This window comes from Manacus candei, unplaced genomic scaffold (assembly GCF_025592945.1).
Source record: "Manacus candei isolate 608988 ecotype Guabito, Panama unplaced genomic scaffold, ASM2559294v1 h1tg000053l, whole genome shotgun sequence".
Taxonomy (NCBI): Eukaryota; Metazoa; Chordata; class Aves; order Passeriformes; family Pipridae; genus Manacus; species Manacus candei.
In genome coordinates, this window is record NW_026138101.1 from 4,466,812 (window position 1) to 4,487,093 (window position 20,282).

Consider the following 20,282-nt stretch of genomic DNA (forward strand, 5'->3'; position numbering starts at 1 on the left):
CACAGTTCAGGCCTTTATTTCCAGCAGTGGTTCCACACAAGGACAGCAGGATGCAGCCCACTCCAGGGCAGGAAGCGTGGCAGAGTGTGGAGGTCTCCCAGGGCGCTGCAGGGGCTGGGCACAAGGATGTAGGTGGAGACACAGGCTGCTCCTGATCTCCTCATGGCACCTGGGGAAGAGACAGCCAAGGGCCGGGCAGCAGCAGAGGATGGAGGGAGAGCCAGTGCTCAGGGCATTGCTGCACATCACAGAGGAACCTTGGAGCAGGAGGATGCTCAACAGAGCAGACACAGCAGGTGGAGAGCCTTGGATTCCAGTCCTGTTTTGGACACTGGCAAATGAGCCAGAGCCAGGAAGTCTGGCAGGTGAGTAGGAACTCAGAGCTGATGGCACTGCCCAGGGCAGGGAGACCACCTGGTACCCTTCTCCATGCCCATGAGCCATGATGAGCTGGCTGAGCTGCTCTCCACCAGACATGCAGGGCCCAGGCTGGAGTAGCAACACCTGACCTCGGGGCTGAGCCCAGAAGACCTCCTGTGCCTAAAACCCTCCTGCCAGCCTGCTCCCGGTAAGACTCCAGTCTGCCTGGAAGCTGGGATGGTAGCAGGCTCCATGGCCTGGACCTGCTGCCTCAGGGAGCTGTCTGGAGACTTGGAGAAACCCAAATATCCCTACAGCCCCATGGAGACATGGATTTGCCCCAGCTGCAAACTCTTGTCTGCTCTGCAACATCTCTTCCTCCTGCAGGCAACAGGCCAGGCCTGAGCAGCCCTCAGTCACTGTGCCAGCAGGCCAGCAAAACAGCTGCAGGCTGGATTTCCCCTGATCCAGGTATCCCAGCACTGGTGCTTGCAGGGGACAGTCTGCTCAGTGAGGCAGGACCAGAGGAGGATGGCACATACCCAGACTGTCCCCAACACAGGACAAGGTGCTGCGTGCAGGGGATGCCACGTGTCACCTCCGTCCCCCCCGTGCAGCTGCAGAGATGCCCCCGTGGTCTGTCCCTGTGCCGGGGCAGTGGGCAGGGGGAGCTGGCTGAGGGGCAGTGTCAGGCACACTTGCCCTTGCGAAGGCAGAAGGGCAGCTCTGGCACAGGCACCAGGATGGTGCTGAAGATGGGCCGGTAGCCCTCGGGCAGGACCTGGGGGTGCTGAGCCATCATTTCCAGCACCACGTGCCGCACTTCCTTGGAGACGTCACCCCGGAGGTCCAGCAAGGTGGAGATGTGCTCGTCGCTGGGCAGAGAGCAAGAGGTGAGTCAGGGCGAGCTGCTGGCCCACCCCACCATCCACAGTGCTTGTGTCCCACAAACCTCCCATGATCCGGAGAAGCCAAGCTGAGGCCAGGGGAGAGCCTGTACTTTGCAGCAGGTAAACTTTAAAATTTGCCTGAAAATAACACCCCAAACAACGTGAATTTGGTTTTGACATTTCCAATTTGGTGTTTTGTCATTTCTCGCGCTTTATTTGGGCACCAGACACGTGACTGCCACAGCAGAACTCCTTTTTCCTTTACCTCTTTGCCCTCGGGGCTTTGCAGGAACACCTCAAATCTGGAGCTTGAGAAAAGGAAACCTCAGGGAGAAGGGGGAAAAGGCTCAGGTTTCTGCCTGCTCTGCACTGTCATGTCACCTCACAGGGTCCAGCCCCAGACTGGCTTTCCTGGATGGACTCCCACCTTCCCCCTCTCGCAGGAGGTACCTTACCTGGCATCAGGGTACTTGGTGATGAAGCCCAGCACCTCCAGGCTGAGTAGTGCTGGGTCTTTGAGGCAGATCAGCTCCCGCAGAGCAAAGACGGCCTCCAGGCTCTGCTGGCTCTGATCCAGGCCCTGGGAGGGAAAGCAGCCAGGCGTGAGACCCAGGGGAGGTCACCACAGTGGCTGGTGAGACACAGCTGGGTCCCCAGTGCCCACGTGGGGACCTGGTTCTCTGCAGCTCTTTTCTTCCCACTGAGCACGTCCCACCCACCAGGGGCTGCTGTGCAGCCTCACAAATCCCTGCTGGGCAAGGTGATGGTCCCCCAAGTCCCTAATCCAGCCAGTTCCTCCCATCTTGGCCTCACAACCACCCGAGTGTAACAGCCACGTCTTGTTTGTGGGCTGATGTACCCACCCCACTTGCAGGAGGGTGATGGGGGTGAGCTGTGAGCTCCTTTAACCGACCTCGCTGGGTGATTGTCCCCTGCTGTGGCACAGCCCCGGCTCCCCAGCACACCCAGGCCCCTCTCACCAGGCCACAGAAGAGCTCCCGGAGCTGTGTGGTGTCCTGCAGCAGGCGGTCGCAGAGCTGGCCCCGCTCCTCCTCACTCTTGCACACCATCTTCCTCTGCATGAGTGCCCGCAGGTACTGGCTGGCCACCAGCAGCTCGCTCTCCATCAGCAGGAGCTGGGCAGGGGAGAGCTGTCAGTGCTGGCACTGCCTGCGTGTCAGACCCCAGTTCCCCAGGGAAAGGCAAAGAGGAAAAGGGCTGGATACAACACCAAGCCATGGACGACCTGCTGGGAAGACCCTTGGCTGAAGGCACAGAGAAAACAGCCAGACTGGGGGGAAACCCTGAACACCTCTGTGTGGTGGTGCTCTCTGGCCTGCTCTGGAGGACACAGGCTCTCTGGCAAACCCAGCAGTGACTGAATCTCCCACACCCTGCACCCCAGCATGGCACCCAACTGCCCAGCCTCCCTGCCCTACAGACAAGCAGCCGTTCCAAGAGCAGTACCGTGAAGATGGGTTTCCTGACGCGGGAGAAGTGCTTTGCATACTTGTCAATCACTTCACACATGCTGCCGACGAGCTGGGACCCGGAGAGCCACTTGCGGGAGGGCAGCTGCAGGCAGAGGGGCTGAAAGAAGCGGAGGAGCCGTGTCTGTGCCCTGCATTGTCACATCACTCCCGCAGCAGCTGCCAGCTCAGGATGGCACAACACCCTCAGCTGGTGCCCACCTGCTGCCTGGCAGCACGGCCACTTTGCCTTGCAAAAGCCCCAAGCCCCTGCTGCCAGACAAAACTCAGTATAAAAACAGAAGAGTGGTCTAGGTTAAGAAACTATGGAAACCCCCTGGGGCTGTCCCTCCCTGACACCCTAAGAAGCCCATTTGGGGGCTTTATCTGGGTCACAGTGCAGCACCTGTGTAGGCAGCAAGCTGCTCCTCACACACTCGCTTTTGGCCTGTCTTGCTGTGATTTTATTTTTAATTTCCACTCTTCCCCACTTCCCTTGTGTAGACATAGCATGTTTTTGGCTGAGGGCTTTGATTTCCAACTCCTACCCTGCTGTCCTTGCCTGTCTTCCTGCCTGCAGGCGCACATTCCCTCTGTCTCTGCTGGGGCCCCGGCCACTGCCGGCAAGCTCTTCACCCTTTGGCTCTTCCTTTGTTTTCATGGCATTCGAGCCCTAAATAGCAATGTTGTTAATTATTCTAGATTTTTGGTCCAGACTCCAGGAAAGCTAAATTTGACTACACTGGCAGGAAACGACTTGGGCAGTTGCACATGGATTTGTATCCTCCACACGGACATCTCCGCTCCTCAGCTGGTTTTCTGCCATGAAACAGCCGTAAGAAGGAGCATGAGGCAGCCTGGGGGGGCCTGGCTCCTGGTCTCTGTCTGTTGGTGATTTGGGGGCCACAAACCATCTGCCCCAGTGATATGGGGCAGTGCTGGCTGGTGACAGACATGGGGTGGTTTATCAAGGCCTGGGAGCCAGGCTGGCAGAGATGTCTGCAGGATGATAGCAGGGTATGGAGCACATGGCAGGGATCCCTGGCAGGAATAACTCATGTCTGGGGTGTTGCTGTAGGGCTGTTCTTGCTGGGGCCAGGTTTGTTGCAGCCCTGTCAGGCTCAGTGCTGTGGACAAACATACCTGCAGGTCCAGGAGCAGCTCCTCCAGCAGCAGCTGGCAGGCTTTCTTCTGCATCCTGTCTAGAGCAGCCCGGAGGGATGCAGGGACTTCTCTGTGGGCAGTGTTGGGGTGCAGGGAGGAGACAGAGTTGCTACAAGAGAAAGGAGAGGTACAGGTAGCCTGGGAACACAGTGGGGACAGTGGTCCTGCAGGAGGACAGGGAGTATGTGGCTTCCCTAGGGGTGGTGGCTTACTACAAAAGCTACACGGTGCTGGTGCAGGTTACCTGAGAGCCAGGTTGTTGTTGAGCATGGCCAGGAGGTAGGAGACATAGTACTTGGGCACGGCCCGGTCCTGCTGGTGCTCCTTCCCGCACTGCACCAGGGCTTCCCGCAGGCTGTGACACAGAGAGGAGACTGTGACGGGCAGGCAGAGCAGTCCTGCCACAAGGACACGGAGCTGGGAGGCTTCTGGGGGCACGTGGACCTCCCACAACCCCAGGGTCTGTGAGGACGGGCAGGGTTGTGAGGGGCTCCACTAACCGGCCCAGAAATGCCTCGAGCTCCTCCAAGGCCATGTTGTAAACCTTCTGCTGCAGAGAGTCATTGATCAAGGAAGCTACCTGGATGTTCTCATTCAGCATCTGCAGCAGAAGAGGAGAGTGGGGGTGAGTCAGGGAGAGCCTGCAGGCCATGGCCCTCTTTTTGGGAGCTCTTAGCATGGCCGTGCTCCAGCTGCACCCGTGGTGCTGGGGACCCACCTGCATGACAATGACAGGCAGGGCTGACTGGAAGAATCCCTGGTGGTCTGTCTCAGGTTCCTCTTCCCTGAACCATTCCTTGAACTCCACCTCTAGGGTCCTCTGCATCCACTCTAGCACGCTGGCCTGCGGGATGGACACCCACCACAGGAGGCCCAAGAAGTCAAGAACCATTTCCCTTGAGACCCAACACAGCACAGCAGTGAGTCCTGGGCCTCGTCCCACAGGCTCATGGTCTGGGGCTGCTGTCAGAGCAGATGCTTGGCTCAGTGGTGGTCACTGGGGTCCCTGCTCCACTCACCTTGACTTTCACCACATATCTCCTCTCTGTCTGATCCACAAGCTCAGGGGACATCAAGGGACCCAGAGCAGAAACATCCACTTCTGGGAGAAGGTCAGGGTGACCCATCATCTCTGGGCTGGAAGGCAGAGGTGGATCAGGGCTGGGAAGACCTGTGTTTTCCAGATATCCTACCTGTCCCTCTGTCCTCCTATTGGTCATCCCCTGGTAGCCAGAGCCACTCTCCCAACCCACCCATGTGCCGGTGAACGACCCAGCTCTCCACAACAACCCCTGCTTTGTTGGTGCCAGGCTTGGTGCTGACCTGTGGTACACGTGGAGCGCCCATTCGAGGAGGAGGAAGAGCCCCTGTTTGTCCAGGTCCTCCCGGAGGATCTCCTGCAGGTGGCTGGTGAGGGCCTGGTGGTAGGTGGTAGTGCAGACACTGAGGATGTTGTAGTGAGCTGGGACACACTGGACCATCAGGTCCTTCACCACACGCAGCTCAGACACGATGTCCTTCTGCAGCGCTGCCAGGTGCCTGGCCAGCCCCGGCCCCTCAGCGTCCACGTGAGCAGCGCAGAAGCGGGGCCCCGTGATGGTGTCCTGGAGGACATGGTAGAACTTCTGCCTCCAGCCCTTTGGGCGGCCAGGGGGCAGGAAGGTGGCCTCCAGGAGCAGAGTATCATCTATTTTCTCCTCCCGCTCGATGATCCTTACAGCGGTGACAAACAGGACGGGGTCCTCCCGCACCAGCCGCAGGCTGCTGCCCACGATGTCCCACAGCTGCTTGGCCAGGGTCTCGTTGAGCTGCTGCAGGCCGCTGAAGTAGGACAGCACGGTTGTCTGGGCACTGGAGAGCCCGCGGAGGTGCAGCTGGGAGAGGATGTCATCCCGGAGGTGCTCCACCATCATGAGCTCCGCGTGGGCCTCCAGCAGGCGCTGCCCGTGGAGCAGCTGCAGGGTATGGGAAAAAACCTCCTGCACTGTGGGAGAGGGAGGAGAGATGCCAGGACTCAGCGCGGGGGGCGAAGGGGGTTTGCACCAGGGACGTGGGTGCAGCTTATCAGGGAGACAGTGAGGGGAAGGGTCTGAGGTCTGGGGCTCTGGGAACACCGTGCTGGATCAGGCCCTGGGGAGGCAGTGAAATCTCCATCCATGGAGACTTTCCAAACCCAACAGGCAAAGCCAGAGCGACCTGCTCAAGCTTTGCTGCCAGCCCTGCACGGAGCCCATGGTTGGACTGAAATTCTCCCCTCTGCCTTCCAGCCCAAATCCAACAGGACTGGGCCAGTGCCTTACCCGAGAAGATCTGTGGCAGCACCTGGACCACGGAGGCCAGCTGGACGTGCTTCTCCACCAGCGCCCTCATCTGCTGCAGGCCCTGGAAGTGGTCAGCGCTGTCCAGCAGGGCCCAGCGTGCAGCCCCCAGGTCCTGGCACACGCTCTGCACCTCCTGCGCTGCCGACCGCAGCTGCTCCAGCCCTGCACTCACCCCCTCCAGGTAGGACTGGACGGTTGACTGGGGAGCAAAAGAGGATGGAGGGGCAGTGGAGCAGCCCCAGAAGGCAGGAGGACTCCCACACTGTCCTGGCCCTGCACAGTCTGTGTTGCAGGCACCCTCCCAGCCCCACAAGGTCGCACCTGCCCCTGTCATCACAACCTCAGACCATCACATCTCTTGGACCTTCTGTGACAGCCCCACTCCACTGCACACCCAGCTTCTAGGAACCCCCTCCAGCAACAGGAATGGCTCATAGGGGGTGGGGTGAGGGGCAATGACTGTTGTGCATGAGGTGGGAGAAGGGCATCACTTTGGGGTGACCAAGAGCACAGGATGAGCAGTAACTAGATGTCTCCTTTAAAAATACTACTTTGCTGCTGCAAAACAGCAGAAGGCCACAGGGCCCTTGTGTGTACCATCCCAGGCATATGGATGGCTTGAAGTACCTCAGTGGCTGTAAAAACCCTCCTCCAAAAGGGATTTCCATTATTTCCAGCCCTGCAGGGGCACTGGTACATCTTCACACCCTATTATCCACCCATTTAATGCCCATCTCCTGGTGCCACTGTCCTTCTACCCAGTATCACCAGAAACAAGTTGCTTTCTCTGAGGCCACATCACTTAAAACAAGTTGCCTCGTGGATAATTCAACCACACTTAAGAGTAGGAGAAACCATCTCCAAAATAATCAGGAGAAGGCTGCAGTGCTCAGACAGATTGGGTCCAGGGTCAGTCATTCCTTGGGTCATGTAAAAAGGTCACTCTGAGGAAGGAAGTTGGGCAGGGGGACTGGAACAGCCCTTGCAGACGTGTAGAAATGGAATTTCCCGTGTGGGGACCAGAAGGCAGGGGCAGGTTGGAGCTCTGTGCCTCCTCCCAGCTGTGAGGAAGGGCAGCCTTTGGTGCTGGGATGGGGCAGTGATGGGGAGTGCTGACTCCTGCACGTGGGATGTGCTGAACCCCCTCGGTGTTTTATTTTGAAGGATGGTCAGAAACATGGGAGACTCGTTTTAACACTTCAGACACTGCCTGAGAATAGGGCAGCAGGTGGGGGTTACCAGATCTTTTCTCCAAAACAATTGCCATTTCCCCCACAAAGCGCCAGCCAAAGGAAAAGATTTTGCCCAAAGTGGACAGAAAGATGATTCAACGCAGAAGAGGGCACCCTGGCTGAGATCCCTGCCTGGAGAGGCGGTGAGGCTGCGGGTGTCCATGTGCTGGGCTGTGGCAAACACCCACCTTCAGCCGGGACTGGATGGAGCTGTTCCTCTGTGTCTCTCGGCTCCGGTAATGCCCGAGCCCCTCCAGTTTCTCGGGGCGGTAAAACACCCCTGAAGCCCATTTCAGAGCGGCTCCTCTCGCCAGCTTCTCAGCCTTCTCTGCTTCCGGCCACTCCTCGTCTGGGGATGAAGCCAGGGGTCAGTGAGCACAACGAAGTGGGGCAGGAAGAGCCCCTGAGGCCGGAGGAGGGAAGCTGCTGCCAGCAGACTTCGAAGCACACCCCGATGTGGGAAGCTGGACAGGATGGCACCAAGCGGGTACTTCCAGAAGGGCCCTGCAAGGTGCCACAGCTACAGACCTGTACTGTCACAGTGGCTGTGGCAGTGAGAAGGCTGCCCTGGGAAACTGTGACTCAGCCTGCCAGTTGAGTCCCCAGGCTGTCCCCAGGCCGTCCCCAGGCCAAGCACACATCCCCATTGCTCCCCCAAACACAATGGTGGGTTGTCTGAGTGGGTCTGATGCCACCTGGGAAGTCCCCAGCAGGGCTGAGACTCTGGCAGTGAGTCAGCAGGAGGGATGGAGAGGTGGCAGCTCTCCCACAAAGGAGAACCAGGCAAAGGTGAGGATGGGAGGCTCCTGAGCTTCCAAAAGCACCCACAGTGTGGGGGGCCCAGTGTTCCCCTTGGTACAGGGTCCTAAGCCATGTCAAAGGCCTCCTGGCCAAAGCGGAGGGCTGAGAACCAGCACAGTTGTCACACACCAGTCCCTGTCCCCAGCGAGGAGGGGACAGTTTAATCGCTCCCCCCACCCCATCCCCAGCCACTCCCTGCAGCCCCGCAGGGATGTCACCCAGTGCCAAGCCAGGCTCCTGCTCTGCTGGGAAGCCACCGGCAGCCTCAGGTCCGGGGGGCTTCGGAGGAGGACAGCAGCTTTGAGGATAAGATGTGCAGGGAGCAGCGCTGCCCCCGGCGCAGATATCACCATCGGGAAGCACAGCCAGGCTTCCACCCCACCCAAGAACACAAGGCACCAGCTCCCGGCACAGAAAATAGGTCCAGGGTCTGGTGAGGCAGAGGGCAGGAGAGCCCCCAGAATGTGCTGCAAGCAGTAGCATCCCTCCCCTGCCCAGTTCGCCGGCTCCCCGGGGCGCATCACCCCCGTTACCTCTGGGGCTGGCAGCGCGCTCGTCCTCCGCAGACATGCCCATGGTGTCCGGGCTGTGTGGAGCTGCGGGGGCCAGGGCAGGGCTGCGGAGGAAGCCGGCAGCCGTTTCCTCAGCCGGAGCAGCCGCGCTCCTCAGGGCCCCATTGTGTTCCCGCAGCCGCGCTCAGGACGTCAGGAACGGGGGGCGGAGGGGAGGGGGGGACACGGGAAAGCACCGCGACGGCCGCAGGGCTCGGGAGTGGAGACCATAGGATCGTTTAGGTTGGAAAAGCGCTCCAAGATCATCGAGTCCAACCGTTAACCCGGCACCGACAAACCCACCACTAAACCAGGTTCCCAAGTGACACATCCACACGCCTTTCGAACACCTCCAGGCACGGCGACTCCACCACTGCCCCGGCCAGCCTGTTCCAGTGCCTGACCACCCTTTCCGTGAAGATATTTTTCCCAATATCCAATCTAACCCACTCCTGAGGGGAGCCTCAACTTGAGGCTATTTGCTCTCGTCCTGGAAGTCACACCCTGCGTGCCCTCCCCTGCACCCCCGTTCGCCCGGACACACAGCCCCTCTCCGTGCTCCCAGCGCTGGCTCGGGGAGGACAGCGGGATGCCGGGGTGCCCCTGTCAGACATCAGCCCATCCGTAGTGGGAACCCCCCTAAGGCTGGACCAGCCGGGAAAGGATCCACTGTGCCAGCCTGACCCGAAGGCGAGAGGGCGTGGAAGCGGGGATGGACCCTCCACGGCTGGGGATGGACCTGGAGATATCCCCCTGCCACAAACGGCCTTCCACGAGGCACAGGCTGGAGGATTCCTTCCCAGCGTGGAGGACTCCCGGGTGTGTCGGAGCAGCAAATCGCCCCTGTCACCGGGCGGTGCGAGCCGGGCATAGGGCGGGGGTTTGGCTTTGGTACCGCAGGACGGCGAGGGGATGGGCGCACCCCGCGGCTTCACCCCGGGGGGACCCCCGCGCCGGAGGGATGCCCGGACCGCCAGGCACCCACCCCCGGGCCCCGGGAGGCGGTGGTGGGGAGTCCCCCGTCCCCGCCCCGTCCCCGCCCCGGAGGTTCCCGGGGAGCCCCGCGGCCCGGAAGCGGATGCGCGGCCCCGGAGCCGGCGGCGGGCAGATGGCGGAGTGCGGGGCGCAGCCCCCCGGGGGTGGCAGCGGGGCTGCGGGCGCGCCCAGCCGGCACGAGAAGAGCCTGGGGCTGCTCACCACCAAGTTCGTGTCGCTGCTGCAGGAGGCCAAGGACGGCGTGCTCGACCTCAAGCTGGTGCGGGGGCTGCCGGCGGGGGGCGAGGGCTCCGCCGCCCCGGGGGTGGGTCCGGGGGGAGCTGCTGCTGGGGGAGCGGGGCTCCGGCGGCACCGGAGCGGGTTTGGAACGGGGAGCCCGGGGCACGGCAGCGCCCCGGTGCAGCAGGTGGTTTAGATTGGGTTACTAGGAAAAAACTCTTCACGGGAAGGGTGGCCGAGCACTGGAACCGGCTGGCCGGGGCAGCGGTGGGGTCACCGCGCCGGGAAGCGTTCAGAAAACGTGTGGATGTGGTGCTTGGGGACGGGTTTAGCGGTGGGGTTGGCGGTGCCGGGCTAATGGTCGGGCTCGATGGTCTTGGAGGGCTTTTCCAACCGTGACGGTCCTGTGGTTCCAGGGGCAGGGAAGGCGGGGTCCCCGGGGGTGCGGCAGAGCTGCCAACCGTGCAGCCCTCACACCTCTCCTGCTCTTCCATCCGAGCCCTTCTCCCCACCCCATCGGGCTGTCCCAGCCGCTCTGCCCTCCCCGGAATCTTCCCTGGCGTTGCAGGTGTTCGTGTGCTTCGTTTGGAACGCGGTTTGACTGCCTCGTTCTCTTCTGCGCTCTTGCCCCTCACCAAGGTGCTGCTCGATCAGCGACACCATAATGATCCAGCCCTGTAAAGCCTCCGAGAACTATAGAAACTGTTCCTCCCTGCAGCGCTTAGACCTCCCGGCACACACCAGGAGGGGGAGCGTGGTCACATTCACCTGCCAAAGTTGTCCCCGATGCCTTTAGCCTGTGGAGAAGTGCTCTGTGAATGCGTCTTGCTTTTTCATTTTTTAAGATCTTCACCTAGAGGAAGTAACCAATCCCAGGTTTTTTCTATAAGTGAAGTTCCTTTGCTATGGTTTCTACAAGTGCCTCTTACATGGGCATGTGTGCAAGTGCTCTGACCCTTCACAGGCAGCAAAGTGCCAGAAAGCCCCAACAGTGCAGGGGCTGAAGGAGTCTCCTGGCTCCTTGCCTGTGCCAAATTGTTGTCTCTTTGGATTTGGCAATATTTTCCTGCTTCAGATGTCCATTAAGTGGGCTCATGTTGGTTACTGTGATTTGCTCAGCTGTGCAGTGCAGGGTCTCCAAAGTCCCGGCTCGTTGCTGGTGAGTGAGGAGGGATGTGGTTCCTGTGCTGACCCGCTCTGGCTGCTGCCACTGACTTTGCTGGTCCTGGCTATGCACACGTTAACTCTTGCTGGTGCCAGGTTGCCACGTGGTAGTGAAAACGATGCAGTTCTTTATGTCCCAAAACCTGAGGGGAGGAGAGCTGTGTGAGCAAGGCAGGGAAGCCCCAGGGCAGCTCATGCTTGCTCTCCACCTGGCATCCTATCTTTTAAACAGAGGAAAAATTGTATCTTTTCAAGTGCCTCTTCAAAAAAGTGTTCTCTATCAAGCAACATCAGATCTGATTTAGAAAAGGCCTTTTGAATATTGATTTCACAGAACTGTTGCCAGTCACGCAGACAGCCCTCAGCATTCTCCTTCCATCCCCATCTCTTTTGCCCTGAAGGAGCACTGAATTTTCAGGCTGCTGAACTAGTGTTTTCTAGCACTGCTTTGCTGCTGGGGAATGGTGATTTTTGGATCCACTCTAAGCAGGATGGCTGGAACTTGGTTTATGTTTAGTGGGGAGGTTGCAGGGTAAGAAAAGGGGTGAAGGATGAGTGACTTCTTCCCGTGGTCCCATGACATTGTGACAAGTTATGTCTCTGTAACTTGAAGCGCTGGAACAGCAGAAGTATGAGATGGGGAGTGAAGTACTTGGCCAGGAATTGGTCTGACGGGCAGGAAGGAGCTCAGCATGACTGAGAGTGTGGAGTTAAGTGTCTAACCTTTTTTGCAGGCTGCAGATACCTTGGCTGTGCGACAGAAGCGACGGATCTACGATATCACAAATGTCCTGGAGGGCATCGGGTTGATCGAGAAGAAATCCAAGAACAGTATCCAGTGGAAGTGAGTGGCAGAGATGGTCTAAATCGTTCACAGGTCCCTTCCAGTCCAGGTCTGAGTGACAGCGGGGTCAAAATGCCCTGTGCAGAGGGAGGTTCCTCAGTGGTCCGTGCCTGTGCTTCCCCCAGCTGGGCTGTGCTGACGGCAGCAGTGAGGAAAGCTGAAATATGTACGGCATGTCTCCTGCAGCAGAGCTGTTATTTTGGTACAGACTAAATATTTACAGTGCCTTGGGCTGGAAAAGACACCTGTCATGGCACTGGAGATGGGGAAGAGCCCTGCTGGTCTGTGGGAAGTAGAAAAATGTATTGTAGAAACACTGGTGTTCTGGAAGGTGAGGATCTAGAGCAGGTACAGACGAGGCTTTCCAGGCAACCTGTCCTTGATGTTGTGAGGGGTGGCAGTAAGGGGCTGGAAACATCTCTGAGAGGTTGGGGCTGTTGTGGTTGCCTCCAGAGGCTGATGCATCTCACTCCTTTTTCCTTTGCCCAGAGGGGTGGGTCCTGGCTGCAACACACGGGAAATAGCTCACAAACTGATCGAGCTGAAGGCAGACATAGAGGACCTGGAGCAGCGGGAGCAGGAGCTGGAGCAGCAGAAGATGTGGGTTCAGCAGAGCATCAAAAACGTTACAGAAGACATGCAGAACAGTCGATATCCTTTGTGTGAACTCATGTTCACTTGCTGGACTGGAAAGCAAGGACCTGAGGGCTGGGTTGGTGGGGAGCTGTTGCTGCTGGAGAAGCTGCACTGCAAGAGTCAGAAGGCAGTGCCTGGCTTTGGAATTAGAGTAACTGTTCAGCCTGGGAAGCTGCTTTCTCTGCAGTGCACAGCTTCTCCTCTGTCTTGTGGAAGCAAAACACACTGTAATGTTTACCATGGTGAGGAAAGTGCTTCTTTTTGAGTCACAGGTGGCACTTTCTTGCGTGCAGAGCTGCTCTTGTGGCTTAACTATCTCAGGATGTCAGCTCTGACGAGCACGTAGCTTGCAGACCTCACCTGCAGATCACTTCAGTGTGGCATGGAGACACCTCTGGGACTGGCATTCCCTGTGCTCATGAAGGAAAAGTCAGGTGTCCTTTGAGCTCTCTGTCTGTGCAGGAAGCTGCAGCCTTTCTCCTTAACCTTGGAAACATTAGCATATGTGACACATGAAGACATCTGCAAGTGCTTCACAGGTGAGGAATTGGTGCTCCATGATAAAGATGTGACTCTGCACTTCTCTCAGGCTCTCCCAGTTGCTGTCCTTTCTCCAGGGAAGAGGGGGCAGCATACCACAGGCTACCCAGCATCAAGTTAAATGTAGAGTGAGCTCTGATGCCATCCTGGTTTGTGTACCACTGAACTGTAGCTTTCTTGTCACCGTCAGAGGGGGCAGGCAGTATTTTAACTTGTGTTTAAAGGAATATAGCTGTTGCTCCTAGGAAGTCTTTTTGCTGGGGAGTCACTGTGTGGGTGTATGAGTGTTATGTTAGAAATCCTTTATTTTAAGGGCTTGGGTGGGCAATGTTCTTATAATAGAAAACATTTTATTGCATGGTAGAAATTGGGCTGTAAGCAGGGAAGTAGTATAAAAGGTGGTCCCTCAGCTGCATCATCTTCCCTGCCAACAAGACTGCAAGAAAGAGATAGAGAAGAACAGGACAGAAGGGAACACAGCACTTGCCCTGCCCTCACTCCCCTGTGTGCTGCTTTCCTAAAGTTGGAGTGGAGACCCATATCAAAAGTCTCACATTCAGTCTCTTTGGGGCAAGAGTGAAGAAAACCCACCGGAGTCTTTTGTTTCTCCTGTTGCTGATTTCAGTGATAGATGTAAGGCCAAAGTAACCCTGGTGGTCATCGTGCACTGGGGCAGCCTGCACTACCCAAACTGTTCTTCTCAGCTGTAGTGGTGCAGAGTCACAGCTCCTTTCTGCTTCGGTGGACACCCGACCTCTCCTGACCTGGCAACCTGCATCTGCTTGCTTGCTGCAGAGATTGAAGCTGTTCATCCTGACCGCCCCCAGCCACGCGTAATCTCACCCCTGTCTGACTCTCCTGTCTCCTCCAAGCCCTCTTCTCACCCTGCACTTCATCAGCCCTTCTGTTTGTCATCTCTTGCCTTTGTGCTTTCCTTGTTCACCAGCTTTTACACTGCTCAGGTCCCCGCTGGTGTAACAACTGCACCACCCCCTCCCTCAGCTGTACTGCTGCTGCTGGTTGAAGCAGCACCTTTGGGGGCAGGGATTGTGTTTTCAGTTTGACAGTGCTTGGGGCCACATCACTCGTAGCAGCCTGGAAGAGTTTACTGGAGGCCAGCAGACAGCTCATTGCTTGGCTGGTTGAGTGTTTTGCATTTTATTGCACCTGGTTTTTGTAAACCGGTTTGTGTCTGAGGTCAGACCTCACCAAAATATGCAGAGATTAGATCTTACTGAGGGCAGGTCTGAATTCCCTCTAAAACAGAGGGCTAGTCCGTGTTTTTCCATTGTCTGTCCAGTTCTCCTCTATGAATATGCCTTACATGATGCTTTTTCCTCTCCTGAACATCTGAGTCTTACAGAGATTCTTTGTTGGACCTCTCGTGTTCTTGAACTGTAGTGCAGGCTGAATTTCAGATCCTGGTTTTTCTAATCAACTGCTATTGATCCTGCTTTCTCCAGGATTTCCATGCTTGGACTCTTGTCAAATACAAATTCATTACTTGGATTAATTAAAAAAAATAAAAAGAGAAGTAAGAATATGTTAGATTTTAGTGACTGGGAAATATAATTTTCCCATCTGTTGCTGTGATGCATTTTGCACTTGCAGATTCAAAAAGGAAGTGGAAATGCACTGTGAGCCGTTTTGTAAAATTATTTGGGATGTGGCTGTCAAGGCAGATAGAAGCCCAGCACCTGTCTTTGAGACTAACAGGTCTTAAAGCTCAAGCTGGTGTCTCTGAGCTTTACTATCCATTTTTTATGCCTCTTACATTTTTCTTAAGAGTAGATTTGTTAAACAAGTCCCATCTAATTGACAAATCCTATGTTATTTTTAATCCCTTTACCTTTTGCTGATCTGACCTTTGGTTGCCTGCCTGAAATTAAGGGATGTGCTTTTCTGCTCTCCACGCTCTCTCATCGCTCTAGGGATCTTCTGTGTTAATTATCAAGTGAAGCTTAATGCAGAATACTGGTGAACTGTGAATATTAACCACCCTAAAGCTTAAACATTCAAAGTGAAAGCTGCAGGCTGCTTGATCTAAATATGTCAGATGTTCACAGAGCTGGTATTTCTCTGTTCACATTTCTCTAAACCCAGATTTGGGCTGGGAGCTGCTCACCTGTGACTTGGGTTATCAGGGCACAGGTCTTAAGGAGCTGCAGGACTTGGAAAGGAAGGATGCTGTCAGCCTGGCTTCCAACCCCACACATTCTGGGCTCTGTGGTGGGTCCAGCACAACTAACACCAGGCAGCTCTTGCCAGTAGGGACTGGGGAGTGTTGGTTTCAGGTGTTGGTACACCAACCTGAGGTTGGCAGCCTGGCTCCTGAGCATGCTTTGACCCCATCTCTCCACTGGCAGTCCAGCTGTTTTGTTTATAATTCACATACAAAAGCTTGTGACAGCAGAATGAAGGATACTTCCCTTAGGATTCAGATATTCTTAGGAGTGAATTGAAGCCAGCCCTTCCAAGGAAAAGGAATAGTCCTGATAAGGACACTGCTGAAAAACTTTGGGGTTGCACTGGGAGAAACTTTGTGCCCTGGGCTGTTGGCACACTGGGAGCTGTATGATGTGCTTGGGGTGTAGATGTAATCCTGGAGGACTGCCAGGAGATGAGGGGTTTGGGGAGGGTCTCAGCTTGTGCCCACTGAGCACTGACTGGTCTGTTTTCACAGGAGACACCCTCCTTGTGATTAGAGCCCCATCTGGCACACGTTTGGAGGTGCCCATCCCTGAGGTGAGTGACAAACACATGGGCAGGGGGCAGGTGTGTGTGTGTGCACACATGTACATCTTGTCTGTGGGAAACTGATGTTCTGTTCGAAAAGGGCTTTTAATGTATGTCCGTGTTTTTTGCTTTTGACTTTTCCCAGGCCCTAAACGGGCAGAAGAAATACCAGATCCATCTGAAGAGCACGAGTGGTCCCATTGATGTTCTCTTAGTCAACAAAGATACTTGGAGCTCTCCTCCTGTCGTACTCCCTGTCCCTCCACCTGAAGACCTCATTCAGTGCCAGGCAGCTGCACCCTCGAAAACACCAATCCCACCGCTCACCCACTTCCAGGAGGCCTCTGTTCCCAGCAGCACCCAGCCCTCCACACCAACACCCACCAGCACTCAGGACCATGGCCCTCCCACACAGAAAAACGCAGGCACAGGTGAGAGGGAGCTAGAGGAGGCAGGAACAGGCTGGTGGCTGGCAAAGGAGGGTTCCTTGTCCCACTTGGGGCTGGCACTGCCGGATGTGCAGCGTTGACAGCTCCTGGCAAAGGGGCACTTCTGCCTTTGCTGCAGCCCATCCTTTTGCCCTGGTTAGTGGGACTGGTGTTCAGGGAAATGAGGCACTTGGCTTGAGGGGTAGTGCCAGCCTGTAGGGGAGATCATGCAGGTTCATTGATGAGCAAGAGCTTGCAAAAGGGTCATTGTGAGTCCCAAGTTCAGCTTTCAGTTTGAATAAAGGTTGTCAAAAATGCTAGATTAGGTTGGTTGTGGCTTTGTCCACTAAATTTTGAAAGCCCTCAGTGGTGGAGATCCCCACCTTCCCTGGTGAGCCCTTTCAGGGCTGCAGCACCTTCTCAGTGAATTCCTTTATCCTGAAGTTTGGATCCTTTGAGCTCATATTGTACCTGTTGTGCATGTTACATTTTTTGACACCACTGAGTTCTTAAATTTGGTAACTGCCATTCAGGTAGCTTCAAGCTGCTGTTAGGTCACCCTTAGACTTCTCTTTACCTGGCTGATCAAGCCCAGCTCTCTCCACTCTTCCTTGCAGACCATGTGCCCTAGACCCGTGGCTAACTTGGTAGCCCTCAGCTGAATCTTCCACAGCTTTCATGAACTGGACAGTGGCCAGAGCTGGACACAGTATTTCGAGTGCAGCCTCAGCCCCAAGCAGGAGGATAATAACTTCCCTGGCTGCACTGGCCATGCTTCTCCTGGTGGAGCTGTTCATCGCTGCCAGGCTGTAGAGAGCTCGTGCTTGGCTCGTGTGCAGCCTGGCACCGCCAGGACTGCTCTCCAGCAGAAGTGCAGCAGGGCCTGGAGGGAAGCAGGAAGCTTTCTCCCTGTGCTTGGGCAGCACTGCCAGCGTGGGCTGAGCCTGTGCCACAGCTGCTTTGGGGCTGGTGGGAGATGACGTTCCCGTGTGTGGCTCTTTCCAGAGTGCGATGTCCCTGCGGCAGAGTCCAAGGGCAGCGGCGACTCCGACAGCCAGCCAGCTGGGCTGGATGCACAGCTGCTCCAGTCCTCTGCCTCCCTGGATAGCAGCTCCGTCCTGCCCAGCACCTCTACCTCCTTTGAGCCGATCAAGCCAGACCCCACGGGAAGTGAGTATGCCCCCTCGTTTCATGTCTTGCTCCAAAATCATGCAGCGAGGGAAATCATGGAGTGAGGGAAAGGCTGCTGGGCCTGGAGGAAGGAGCTGAGCTCCGTTCTGCTGTCAGCCAGGCTCTGCCAAGGATGAGTAGGCATTTCCCTGTGAGGGTGCCAGGGAACCTGGTGAGATGTCTTGTCTAGTGTCCTGCTGCTTTCTTTGACATCAGTACTAGAAAATCTGTGAGGGACATCCACATGACACATCTCTACTGGTACGTGTAGGGTTATTCCCTTTCAGTCCTTTCTGTAGTGTAAGGTTCTGTTTTGGAGACCACATGAAGCTATAGAATTTCCAACCATCACTGAGATCCCTTTGTAAGTCATGGAGAGTTTTCCTGTATTAGGATAGCTCTTGTCTCTGTTTTCCTCCTTTACTCAGGAATGCTTCATCTGTCCTTAGATCTTTTGTTCTTAGTGATCTTGCAGTGTATATTTGGGGAGCTCCCTAATGTGCTTGGTGAGGTGAAATGGGCTTTAAAAAAGGACCATTGGAGCTTTATGCCAGGAAATGGCAGGCTGGCCCAGGGAGATAAAAGCATCCTCTTACACGAGGTGAATCGAGGCAGCGTGTGGAAGCTGACACCGTGTGAGGTTTACAGGCAGGCAGTTACTGCAGAGCTTCTGGCTGTGATAACATGTTCGTGTCCCTGGGCTCCTACAAATTTATCTTAAAGTAGTAGAGCTTAAGTGTTTTATTGCTTATCATTGCAGCAGAAATTATCTGACAGGGAGTGTGGGAGCAGAATTTCTGGATGGCGTAGGATGATTTGGGTGTGTAAGGAGTGCAGGAGGTTTGTGGATGATTCTGCTGTAAAGCATTTCAGACTCTTCATGTAATGATCCAAACCATCTGGTTTGTTGTGTTTGCAGTACTGGAACTTCCCAAAGAGCTGTCAGAGATGTTTGATCCAATGAGAGGTATGTTCATTCCCTGACCACGGCTTTGCTGTGTGCCCATCTACCCACAGAAGTGGGACAGTTTGTTTGACTCACTCCCTTTTGGATTATTTTGTGGATGTGGTTTTGTAAGGTGCTTGTGGTCCTTGCTGGCTGCTGGCCCTCTACTTGTAGTTAGGCACTTTTAAAATTACTGGTTTCTGGACGTATTTTTCTGTCTCCATGTTTCCAGCAACCTCTGTTAGAGCTTGTCTTGCCATGTGCTGACAGGGCTCTCCTGTCCCCATGCTGACACTACTCTGTCTGTGCTCAGCCTTCCCCTCCTCCTTCAGCTTGTCAGTACTGTGGAAAACAAAAATCCCTGTTAAGTCTCATTTCAGCTGTAGCCTGCCTGAGACTAATCCAAGCAAATATTCTAGGGAGATAGTGTTCTTTCTTTGAAACACCCCTCAGTGGTGTTGGTGGGGCTGGTAATTTTGGAGAGTAGGAAAGGATGCTCTTACATGTGTTTGGAGTTCTCACTCTGCCCAAGGAATGTCTAGGGGTTGCTGCCTAATGCTGGGAGAGATGCTGGGCTACGGGCAGGAAAGTTTAAGGAATTTGGTCTAACATAAAGCTAAACCAGGAAACTCTTTTTATCTGCACATTTATTTCCCTTCAGTGCTGGTGGAATACTTTGTAGCCCCCGCAGCTCAGCAGAGCTGAGTACACACAGGCACTTTTGTGGTGGTCACAGGAGATGTACAGCTGTCCCTAGTTTTGTGCTCTATCAGATGCTTTGTGAAGGTGCTGCCTTTGTGTAAAAACCCCACAAGCCCAAACACACACACGTGTGAGCCTCCAATCTGTGTGCTGCGAGCCCTGGGCTCCGCAGTCAGCCCGGAGAACATCCTTCCTCCTTGCCCAGCACCTGCTGCTGCAGGTAGTGGATGAAGCCTTGATGATGTCTAAGTACATCTGAAAAGTAAGTCTGAGTTCACAGTGTGAGACATAAACTGCTGCAGAGCCCCAGCCATGTAGAAGACCTAGCTTACCCAAAGTAACTGTGCTGTGTGACTATGTGGACTCCGTTGAAAAAGGAGATGTTTGCTGTCTATGGTAATGTATGTGGCTTTATGGAGTATTCTTCCCAGTTCAGAGTGGGAAGATAAAGATCCAGGAGTGAAGGACAAAACAGAATCAACAGCTACAGAGGCAGAACTCAGGACTGGAAAAAAACAGCACTACAGAGCTCAGAGAGACAGTCCTTGCAGCATGTTCCATGCAGCCTGTGTGATCCCAGTGATGCTGCCCTGGCACTGGCAGCTGCTTTAAGGCTGTGCAGTTTAAGCTGCAAGAGCTGGAGCTCTCTCATAGTGTTTTGTGTTGGAATTACTTTTATCTCTGTTTTAAGCCCAAGCTTCCTTTCACCACTGCCTTCTGTACACACTGTGCCTTAGCCAGAGAAGGGATAAGAAGGGTGGGGAGAACCCTGGGAAGGTGGGGAACTACCCAGAAGCAGATCAGGAGAGCAGAGTGTTTTGCTACCATGTTTGTCTCTTCCCCAGAATGTATGAACTCTGAGCTGCTGGAAGAGCTGATGTCATCTGAAGGTGAGTCTTAGAGTCTCCTGCCATGGTGTGGCCTTCCCGGGAGGAAGACAATGCTGTGTGACTTTATCCAGCTGGCAGCCCTGAGACTGCAGACTTGCCCTCATCTTTTCTGGGCTCTGGACACAGACTGTGTTCTCGCTGTCCTGACAGCCCCTGAGAGAGGTGTGAGACCCAGGAGTCTCTTTAGTACTGCAAGGCTGATTGAAGCAACCTCACTGGCTGT

At 55.4% G+C, this 20,282-nt stretch overlaps 2 protein-coding genes across 7 annotated transcripts in view; one reads left to right on the forward strand and one right to left on the reverse strand.

The window, feature by feature from the left end:
* EXOC3L1 (exocyst complex component 3 like 1) lies at window positions 1–9,785 on the reverse strand. 4 transcript variants are annotated; one of them, XM_051801991.1, is made up of 14 exons: window positions 8,771–9,785; window positions 7,625–7,785; window positions 6,377–6,403; window positions 6,184–6,265; window positions 5,207–5,867; window positions 4,903–5,020; window positions 4,602–4,727; window positions 4,384–4,484; window positions 4,128–4,238; window positions 3,863–3,992; window positions 2,718–2,840; window positions 2,231–2,386; window positions 1,706–1,830; window positions 1–1,235 (listed from the first exon to the last, which is right to left on the reverse strand). In XM_051801991.1, exons 1-14 carry the CDS (start codon window positions 8,811–8,813, stop codon window positions 1,049–1,051), a joined length of 2,151 nt encoding a protein of 716 aa, XP_051657951.1. In that variant the 5' UTR covers window positions 8,814–9,785; the 3' UTR covers window positions 1–1,048. The 4 variants fall into 4 exon arrangements, with proteins under 4 accessions (XP_051657951.1, XP_051657949.1, XP_051657950.1 ...); XM_051801989.1 differs by having other exon boundaries at window positions 6,184–6,403; XM_051801990.1 differs by lacking the exon at window positions 1–1,235 and adding an exon at window positions 1,353–1,558 and having other exon boundaries at window positions 6,184–6,403.
* E2F4 (E2F transcription factor 4) overlaps window positions 9,735–20,282 on the forward strand; it is a 12,855-nt gene continuing 2,307 nt past the window's right edge. The window contains exons 1-9 of one of the 3 annotated variants that reach the window (XM_051801995.1): window positions 9,735–10,088; window positions 11,902–12,011; window positions 12,501–12,662; window positions 13,143–13,186; window positions 15,871–15,932; window positions 16,069–16,354; window positions 17,357–17,521; window positions 18,441–18,488; window positions 20,015–20,059. In XM_051801995.1, coding sequence (XP_051657955.1) covers window positions 9,750–10,088; window positions 11,902–12,011; window positions 12,501–12,662; window positions 13,143–13,186; window positions 15,871–15,932; window positions 16,069–16,354; window positions 17,357–17,521; window positions 18,441–18,488; window positions 20,015–20,059 — 1,261 coding nt within the window. In that variant the 5' untranslated portion in view covers window positions 9,735–9,749. The remainder of the gene's footprint in view (window positions 10,089–11,901; window positions 12,012–12,500; window positions 12,663–13,142; window positions 13,187–15,870; window positions 15,933–16,068; window positions 16,355–17,356; window positions 17,522–18,440; window positions 18,489–20,014; window positions 20,060–20,282) is intronic. The other 2 variants (XM_051801996.1, XM_051801997.1) reach the window with 2 other exon arrangements.

Bases quoted from the DNA above. Each gene is read 5' to 3' on its own strand.
- EXOC3L1 (XM_051801989.1), bottom strand. From the start codon at position 8,813: ATGGGCATGTCTGCGGAGGACGAGCGCGCTGCCAGCCCCAGAG. The intron at 5,868-6,183 runs GTAAGGCACTGG...CCTCTCCCACAG, and splicing joins GCTGCCACAGATCTTCTCGG to TGCAGGAGGTTTTTTCCCAT. The intron at 4,239-4,383 runs GTTAGTGGAGCC...TCTGTGTCACAG, and splicing joins CTCGAGGCATTTCTGGGCCG to CCTGCGGGAAGCCCTGGTGC.